This window comes from Mugil cephalus, chromosome 5 (assembly GCF_022458985.1).
Source record: "Mugil cephalus isolate CIBA_MC_2020 chromosome 5, CIBA_Mcephalus_1.1, whole genome shotgun sequence".
NCBI lineage: Eukaryota > Metazoa > Chordata > Actinopteri > Mugiliformes > Mugilidae > Mugil > Mugil cephalus.
The window spans coordinates 24604552-24614134 of record NC_061774.1 but is presented as its reverse complement, the minus strand read 5'-3'; the positions used below and the strand labels follow the sequence as shown (position 1 = coordinate 24614134).

The 9583-nt window shown below is 39.6% G+C and overlaps 1 protein-coding gene across 2 annotated transcripts; it reads left to right on the top strand.

Moving 5' to 3' along the window:
* The first annotated feature begins 924 nt into the window (after nucleotides 1–924).
* Nucleotides 925–8877, top strand: pcgf1 (polycomb group ring finger 1). Of its 2 annotated transcripts, none has more exons than XM_047584402.1 (9): nucleotides 925–1050; nucleotides 2261–2366; nucleotides 2490–2642; nucleotides 2781–2852; nucleotides 3726–3831; nucleotides 3924–3966; nucleotides 7650–7733; nucleotides 8300–8380; nucleotides 8702–8877. In XM_047584402.1, exons 1-9 carry the CDS (start codon nucleotides 964–966, stop codon nucleotides 8750–8752), a joined length of 783 nt encoding a protein of 260 aa, XP_047440358.1. In that variant the 5' UTR covers nucleotides 925–963; the 3' UTR covers nucleotides 8753–8877. The 2 variants fall into 2 exon arrangements, with proteins under 2 accessions (XP_047440358.1, XP_047440356.1); XM_047584400.1 differs by having other exon boundaries at nucleotides 7647–7733.
* Nucleotides 8878–9583: the final 706 nt, after the last annotated feature.

The window sequence follows — 9583 nt, the reverse complement described above, 5'->3', positions numbered from 1 at the left end:
GCAGATCTGGAGACTGTACATTCAGACCCGCAGTTCTGGGCCTTGCGATCAAAAGTTTAAGACCATAGGTCAAAAAAATCCGAAACCCCCCTCAAAATTGAAGTGTCAAAAATGAGTAGCTCCACGATTCTTTAACCCTAACCCATTCTTAAAGTTTTGATCAGCTGATGAACAAGGGGTCTAGAACAGTGGGTGCAGAACTGCAGGTCTGAATCTGCAGTCTCCAGGTCTGCAGACGTATATCATTGGTGGCAGAATAGGGCAGAGAAGGTCGTCCAGTAATAGGTTGAAGAGGTCATAAAACTCCACAATGCTTCCCTGTGAGGAACCAACTGGACTGTGATAAATGATTATTATTATAATTATATCTGTCTTCTCATTACTGCCATCCGGTCTGCTTTTCCGCTGTCTGTGGACAAACACTGAGAGACTGAAAAAAGAGTTTTTATCCCATATTATCCATTTCCTCAGCTCTGAGCCTTAACTGGACTTAAATTCCACTGCATTACTGCACTTTATTGACACAGCTGTTTTTTTGTTTTGTTTTGTTTTTAAATATAGGCTACTGTAGATAATCTGCATGTATGTATATATGAGCCCTCTCCCTGCAATTATTAGTCTTTATTGTTTTAGTTTTTTTTTTTGTTTTTTGTTTTTTTTACCACTGTCTGCAGGTTTCACTGTGCACTGTACTATGTATAATGGTATTATCTATCATCAAATCTATATTCGCGCTACTTATTTGGACAACAACACAGAAGTTTTCACATAAGTTTTTAATAATTAGTATATTTCAATTCAATTAAACACACGTGGGAAAAAAAACACCCGAACCTGATGCAGCTTCTGATTCTCTTTTATTTATTTATTTTATTTATTTATTATTTATATGTCGCAGCTACCGTTTCAACTCGCAGAAAAGGACACATCCGGTTTACCCGGAAGTTAGCAGAATTTCCAAAGATGGCGGAGCAAGGTCCCATGGCCATAGCGATGCGGCTACGAAATCAGCTACAGTCCGTCTACAAACTGGACCCGCTGAGAAACGAGGTGAGTGGCCGTGTTAGTGGAGCCCGCTCGCTCGGGGGGAGAAACGTAGGCAGAGCCAAAGTGAAGTGGAGGCGAGTTAATCGCACGTATTAGAGGGAGATCGTTGTCGTCTCCGCTGCGCTGATGGAGAGAGAGGAGAGACGTGCTCTGAGCATGCGCGGTAGACGGCAGGAGTGCACATTAGTGTTGTTCTGCGGAGCAGCAGCTGCGGCGTGTTGAAACCCCGTCAACTAATTATTATTCCCCCCACAAATTTAGGACAAACACGGGGTGCTCAAACCAACCAGGAGTTTTCATCCGGTTCGAGCTTTATGTGAGTGAAGTGGGGCGGTAACGGTGGCTGCGCGCCGGGGCTTCATACTCGGTGCGTTGTGTAATGAAGTAACGGCGGTTTGTTTCCACGCCAGACTAGTTCGCATGTCGCTAATTTTGTCCCTTTAAATGTAACACGAGTCACGAATTCCTACTTCGGCGCAAAGGACGAGAAAGCTCTTGACTCTTGTCTGTCAAAATAGCCACGTACGTTCACATTTACTTTTTTCTAGGGTAGTTCGTTGGTTCCTCCTTGTGCTGTACTTCCTTGTTGTCTGTGGAGGTCAAAGGTCAGGGTCAGGTGCAGAAAAAACTATTAAAAAATACAGATACAATTTATTTTAGAAAAGGTTTTTCTCCTACTTAAAGCAAATTCTAAAAAAAAAAAAAAAAATGTGAGCACTTCATTAGATAGACACACAATTAACTACTGCTGTTGTGTCTATTTTTGTGTGAATTAATGCTGTTTTTGATACTAGAATAGAGGATATAGTTATATGATGTTTAAGCAGAGAGCATATTGTTTGTTTTTGGACAAATTTAACCTGTATGCATTATATTCAGAGGAGTTTCCAATATTGTGCCGCTGTAATTTTCTTTAACAGGGACTATGAAAACAATCAGCTCCTCTCGGTTTAACACGGTTCCTGTATTTCATTTGTGTTTTAGTAAAGGTGTTTTAATTTTGTATACACCATTAAGGTGTAGAAAAGCCCCGGCTGGCAAACCTCAGCGTCCACAATGGAAACACGGTTAAATCAACAGCTCTCTTGGTTATTCTTAACAAATGTTGAACATAAAGCTAAGGACTCGTATATTAGAATGCATTAATTTTCAAAAGTGTACCTAATTAAATCGCAAGTGAAAACTATGTGACACCTTTTGTTTGTCTTTACAGGAAGAAGTCAAGTTAAAGATCAAGGACCTTAACGAACACATCGTCTGCTACCTTTGTGCAGGCTACTTCATAGATGCCACAACTATTACAGAGTGTTTGCACACATGTGAGTTATGGCAGAGCCCTGTAAAAAAAAAAAAAAAAAAAATCATGTCTTCTTGTGTGATTTATTTGCAAAAGTCTCTAAGTAATAATGTTGAACATGAGCAAATGTCTCTTTTTTTTCCAGTCTGTAAAAGCTGCATCGTGAAATACTTACAAACAAGCAAGTATTGTCCAATGTGCAACATCAAAATCCACGAAACGCAGCCCTTACTCAACCTCAAACTGGATCGAGTGATGCAAGACATAGTCTACAAACTGGTGCCTGGACTACAAGAAAGTATGTGAAATAAAAACACAACTATATGCTAGTTAGTTAGTTAGTTATCTGTGTAGCATCTTATAAGAAGAAACAGTATTATTATAATGTTGTGCTCGTGTGATTTATCCCTAAAGTTCTGTGGTTATTTTTGTGCAGGTGAAGACAAAAGAATAAAGGAATTTTATCAGTCGCGAGGATTAGAGAGAGTCGTCCAACCCACTGGAGACGGTACGTCGTCTTTTTGTTGCTGACTCAGTTTTAGGTTTAAACTGGGGGTTACTGTATTTCCTCTAATAGTGTCTGGGACTTTCCCCAGAACTAAACCCTGCTGCATTCAACAAATATACACGCTGTCCTGAAGTATTTTTGGGTTGAATCACTAGTTAGTTTGGTGAGAGACGGTAGAAGAGTTTTTTTTAATGAAACTTTTTGTTTTGTTCACATACACCGATCAGCCAAAACATTACAACCACTAAACACTGAAGTGAATAACATTGATTTTCTCATTATGGTGGGTTCTGGCGTCTCTGTGGATGTTATTCACAGAGACGCCAGACAAAGTCGAACTCCATGGCAACACTGCAAGGTCCAGTTCTGATTCTCACTTGCTCATAGCAGAAGCTTTGTCCACAGTAAATAAGACACATACAAAACAAACTGTAACACACAGCTTGTTTTGACACATTTCTGTTACGTCCAACTTTACCTTTTCACCGATTTGAGCTGCAGTGCCTCATTTCTTGAATTGAATGACACAGGCCTGAATCAGCTCCGCAATGAGTCATGTCTCATCCATAGACGAGTCCCTTGAAGACCAGATAATCTGTGTTATTCACTTGACTGGTCAGTCTTAATGTTATGACTGATCTTTGATGCTTTGTGAATGACAATGGAGACAGTTTCAGGTTTAACATTTAAGCTTGTGTTTCCGAGCAGTTATCTTTCTTGTTGAGTCCCGGTTTCTCAGGTGCTTTGATTGTCTCTTCTGACTCAAACAGCACCTATATTAAGTTTGTACGTGGGTGTGTTTTATTTCTGTGCCAAGCTTGTTAAATGATACATATTTTCATCTGTTGAGTAAAACATTTCCTTTCTGTCTAGATGGAGTACCAGATTCTGCAGGGTTACCGTACACAAGCTTCGACCATTCAAAAGCCCACTTCTACAGATACGACGAGCAGGTTTCGCTGTGTTTAGAAAGACTAAAGTAATTAATACATTGATAATTTAAATCTTTTAAGATAAACTATGACTCTGAGTGTGTGTGTTGTTGCTTATGAGTCTGGTTTGTCTTTACAGTTCGTCACTCGCTGGAAAAGATAAGACAAAACTTACGCTCCAGGTAAGTCACTTATATCAGTACATTATCCCGGATGTATTATATTTATATTTCAACTGAAGTCCGTGTACTGAATTAAATGGCAGAGTTGCTGTGAATGCTTTCAAAGCAACACTGGTTTTCACAACCAGGAATAACACGTCTCCAGAGAACATCTCCGAAGCCTTAAGAAAAGTAATGGCTGTTTTAAAAGCTGAGCAAATACATGGCACAGTGACAACTGCAGCAACAGCACAATTCAGCCCTCAGAGCTGGTTAATCTGGCTGCTGATGAAGCCTCTTATTCACAGAGAGAACATGGATAAGTGGAACAAATACACCAGTGAAGCATATCACCAGCCAAACCACTGTTTTCTAAATAACTACACTGAGATGTTTTTGATCTGCGTCTTGAAATTAGTGGCTCCAGAGTAAAGTTTGGAGTTTGTAGTGTGGACTTTCAGGAAAATCTAAAAACTGCTCTGTGTGTGTTTATATTCCCAAAGTAGACATGGATTAAATAGCTGCAACACATGCATTTTTAAACATATATACACACACGCAGTGGGTAAAATTAGTATTGAACACATCACAATTTTTCATAGTAAACATATTTCTAAAGGTGCTATTGATATGAAATTTACACCAGGTGCTGGTAACAACCCAAGTAATTCATACATAGAAAGAAACTAAAACAAATAAGTTCAGAAATTAAGTCATGTGTAAGAATGTGAAATGACACAGGGTACTGAACACACTTACTGATATTTATTTAACCTCCTGTGTGAGGAAACTAGTCGCATGCTTTGCTCAGGTGTGATTTTGGCCCATTCTTCCACACAAACAGTCTTTAAATGTTGGAGGTTCCGTGGGCCTCTCTTCTATGAACGCTGACTTCTAGTTCTTTCCATAGATTTTCAATAGGGTTCAAGTCAGGTGACTGACGGGGCCTTTGTAGCAGCTTTATTTTCTTCCTCTGAAGCTGGTTGAGAGTTTCCTTGGCTCTGTGTTTGGGATCATTGTCTTGCTGAAATGTCCACCCTCGTTTCATCTTTCTGGTAGATGGCAGCAGATTTTTCTCAAGAATGTCTTGGTATATTTTTCCATCCATCCTTATATGAAGTTTGCCAGGACCATATGCAGAAAAACAGCCCCACACCATAATGTTCCCACCACCAAACTTCACTGTCCGTGTGGTGTGTTTGGGATGATGTGCAGTGCATTTTGTCCTCCAAACATGGTGTGTGTTACAGCGTCCAAAGAGTTCAGTTTTGCTCTCATCTGACCAGACTATGTTCTCCCAGTACTTTACAGCTTGTCCAAATGTTGTGCAGCAAACTTTAAACCAGCTTCAACATGATTTTCTTCAGAAATGGAGTCTTTCGTGGTGAGCGTGTATACAGGCCATGGCTGTTGAGTGCATTGCTTATTGTTTTCTTTGAAACAATTGTACCTGCTAATTCCAGGTCTTTCTGAAGCTCTCCACAAGTGGTCCTGTGCTCTTGGACAATTCTTCTGATAATTCTTTACACTCCTCTGTCAGAAATCTTGCGAGAAACACCTGGTTGTTGCCGGTTTGTGGTTGAATGATGTTCTTTCCACTTCAGGATTATGGCCCTAACAGTGCTCACTTCTTTGCTTTCACCCATCATTGGATGTTCTGGGTGTGTTTAGGTTTCTTTCTATGTATGTGTTACCTGGGTTGTTACCAGCACCTGGTGAAAATTTCATGTCAATAGCACCTTTAGAAATATATTTACTATGAAAAATTGTGATGTGTTCAATACTTATTTTACTCTCTGTATGTATATTTATTTATTGTTTAACATGCTGCTTGATGACTTTCTAATATTGAAAACATCTCCCGACTTTATTCATGCATGGTACACAAAACTATTCCAGCACGATACCAGCAGTTTCTGTATCGATGGGTTTGACTACATTCATTCTTACAGTAACAATATGGAGACTGAATTGTTCAATCATAAATGGAAACGTTTTCACACTCTGTAAACTGAAAACTGAAGCGGTGAAAGTGTTTGCTTTGTGTCGCTGGATCCTTTTCGATCGGCACATTTATTGAAAGTCAGTTGTGTAATTATGTGCAAGGACAGAGCTTACTTTGTATATCAGACAGAAACTACATGAATTTATATAAAATTGTGAATATATATAATGCACTGTTCTCCATTTAATCCATCCATTTGTACTCGGAGAGAGTAGTGAACACACTTGTTGCTGTTGTTGTTTTTTTTAAGTGGTTGTCTCCTCTGCAAAGCTTTATCAGGGACTTTTGAGCAAAACTAAAATCTTATGTATTAACTACACGTTGTTGTTCCTCCTGCAGTGATTTTATTCATCCAGCAGAGGGCACTGTTCCATATTAGATGTCTATGTTATTTATAGTCGCCACTTTTTTAGCCATCAGTCATATTTTCTACCTTTTAAAATCATATAGAGGTTATTATGGGACCTCTGTGTGAATCAGATGTTTTATTCTAACAGTGCGGTTTTAGGATTTTAAGTCATTCTAAGACATGAAGTTCATGAAAATAGTCTGGTCCCGTCAGATCGTACATAATGTGATCAAGATAAACAAGCCAAAAGGAAGGAAGGATAAAAACAACAGTGCAGCTTAAAGTATGAATAAGTATTATTAAATACTTTTAAAAAAAAAAAGCGACCGGCTGAGCTCGTCCTCTGTGACCAGAGTTAAAATGTTGTTTATTGTTTTATCTACTGTTACACTGCGCAGTGGGAACAAGCAGTCCCATTGGTTCCATTCCTGCCTCTTTATATTCACTAGTGATTTATTGTGACCTCAGCGTGAACTCGCAGAACAGATTAGCTGCTGATGAGAATCCTCCGACATTAAAAACAAAAGGGTAAACACACTGCGGGCCGTAATGACGGATCAGTTTGCTGAAGCAAAGCCGTGTCCTTACAGTGCTCTGGATTTGAATTTGACTCCTAACCTACATGCTATTCTCATCCGTTCACACTCGGTTGTTTTTACTGAAGTGTAAAGTCGGTAAAACAAATCTGCGCGTGTGTACTTTAAGAGAAATACTGCAGCCTTGCGGTGCGTTCGTGGCTTTCGGAGTTTGTAATAAGTCAGCTGGAACCGGAAAGCGTGGAGCAGTAAGGAGAGGTTTTCTTCGCTGTAAATCTCACTGTAACAGGAGTATACCACACCCTGTTGGTCACCTTATTAGTTTCTCGCAGACTGTAAATGTGTTTTGTCTCGTTTGCTGCAGAACAGCGAGTTACGGTGCCTGACAGACAACTCTGGATTAAAAAATTTAAGACATCCGCCAGGAGACGGCAGCGCGTAGTTCTGGTTTCACGGGCGAAGCTAAAAAGACATTTATAACCGTTGGGCTTTTTCAAAAAATGCCAGCGTGCTCTGACATATTTCCACTGGAGTATTGTGTTGCGTTTAATATCGCAGTCAAAAGTCCAAAAAGTAAATGAAGGACGTGTGATACACGCCGAATAAATCGGGACATCTTAACCTGCCGTATAAACAAGAAATCCCCCCCTTAAATAGCTCCTCGGTGGTTACGAGCGTTGGAGCAATAAATACAAATGTGCAGCTGGTCATAATTTGTTGGAATTACTTCTCGGTCTGAGCGTGTCAATGACGGATCGTATATCATATCGTCTAAGGTTTTACAGTGCAGTGTTTGACCTTGTCTCTGCAGCAGAAGTTCGTCCGCTGTTCTGTCCGAGCAGAGGTGAGACACCTACGGAAAGTGCTCTGTCATCGGCTCAATGTGGAAAAACACCAGGTGAGTCCCCCCCCCCTTTTATTTATTTATTATTATCATCATATATTTTTCCCACTTTTTCTTTGGTCCAATGAGGTTTTAAAGAGGAAGAATCTGTAATGTGTTTGTAAAAAGAGTAATATTAAATTAAAAATCCTGTTAATTGTTTTATCACTATTCTCATATAAGTAACATGTCGACCATAGATTTCATCTTCTCTTAATGTGCTTTGTTTGCCTCATGTTGCTTAATCTCACTGCTTTAGTAACAGTGTAAGTGAAGATGTTACTGTCATGAATTATTATTTGTGTTGCCCTGTCTGACTGGGATGACGATGAACTTGAGTCCTCGCCCAGATCACTGCAGTTCTGTGTGGAATGAATGACCGACAAACCTAAAAAGGTTCGAGTAACGCGCTCCGTTTAAAAGCCGAGTCGTTCCTGACGCCATCGAAACGAATGTGTTTTTCAGTGACTAAAAAGTTCTTCCGTTTCATTCTTTAACCAGCGACAAACGGCTTTCGCTCATTAAAATAATCGCAGATGTCGGTCTCAGATTCCATCTGTTTGTGTGGTCTCTCCCTATAGGTCCAGATGTTGTTCAATAACGAGTCTCTGCCCGATCACATGACCATGAAACGGTTATGGCTCTCACACTGGTTTGGCAAGGTACAGTACAGCCACTCTCTCTGCCGGTGCCGGCGAATGTCACACATTCCTCCGCACTTGGACTGGTTTTCTGTTTGCTGTAAATCAGAAAATAAGTTTTCAGAAGATATGCTAATTAGGGGGAAAACCTAAATCATTGAAATTCATCGGCATAATCAGTTTTACATCATTTAGAATGAAGCAAAGTCTAGTTTCAGCTTGTGGACTGAAAAATGAAAAACTAAACGAGGCGTAACTTTTAGCCTGTAATCTATAGATAAGATAATTGTATGTTAAATATTTGTATGAGACGTGACACATGTGATATGTTTTCTCCCCCAGGCCCAACCTTTAGTTCTTCACTACACCATCAAGGACAAACGGACCAGATAGTTTTCAGTCGGAGGACAGCTGTACATATTTTGTACCATACATATTCTATTTTAATAGTGTTTGTGTACATATACTTATTTTCCTTGTTTTGTATTTTTGAAAATAAAATTTAAATGAAAAAAGTACCAGTTTTGTTTTACTGATGAGGTGTTTTGGTCAATGAAAGATTTGCATAAACAACTCGGTTCAATATGAACGTATCATCCTCAAATTCGCGTTGGCTCTTGGTCTCCACTTTGGTGCTCGTTGCAGTTTTACTCCAGTCTAACTTATTTATTTTTTGCGTGTGTTTCTGCTACAGCTGCATCATGTTTTCACGTTGTTCCTTCTTGTGAATGTGATATTCCATTCGCAAGAGGAGCAGTTAACTTAAATAATCAATTATGGGGGGTTTGCTTGTCATAAAATGGATATACAGTAACAAGTACAAGTTAACATATCTCAGTTTTTCCAGCTCCTTTACGTTATAACTTCCAGTGTATTTTTAAAGTTTAATACCAGGTCATGACCTCTCTCCTCTGGGTCAGGTTCAGTGCTGCTAATTCACGTGTTTCATCATAGAGTTGTTGAAGTTCTTCACATTTTATTGTCTTACAGCGACTCTTTGCAAAAGCAGTTCAACTTTGTGATTTGTTTTTGTGGACTTTTCTCCGTCTGGACGCTTTATATTTCTTCCTCCTTCTTTACAAACCTGCTCGGGCTCTGTCAGGTTGCGTGGGGACCGAGGAAAAGGTAGTTTTAAGGTCTCTGCTGGAGCTCGTAGTGAGATCCCAGCTTATTTTCTCATTATAGTGCACTGAAATAATTCAGTTTGCCTATAGCGTCATGTTT

Excerpts from the sequence above, each read along its gene's own strand:
- pcgf1 (XM_047584400.1), top strand. The coding sequence starts at position 964 with ATGGCGGAGCAAGGTCCCATGGCCATAGCGATGCGGCTACGAAATCAG. Across the intron at positions 2,853-3,725 it reads CGTCCAACCCACTGGAGACG|ATGGAGTACCAGATTCTGCA; the intron begins GTACGTCGTCTT and ends CTTTCTGTCTAG. Across the intron at positions 7,734-8,299 it reads TCAATGTGGAAAAACACCAG|GTCCAGATGTTGTTCAATAA; the intron begins GTGAGTCCCCCC and ends CTCTCCCTATAG.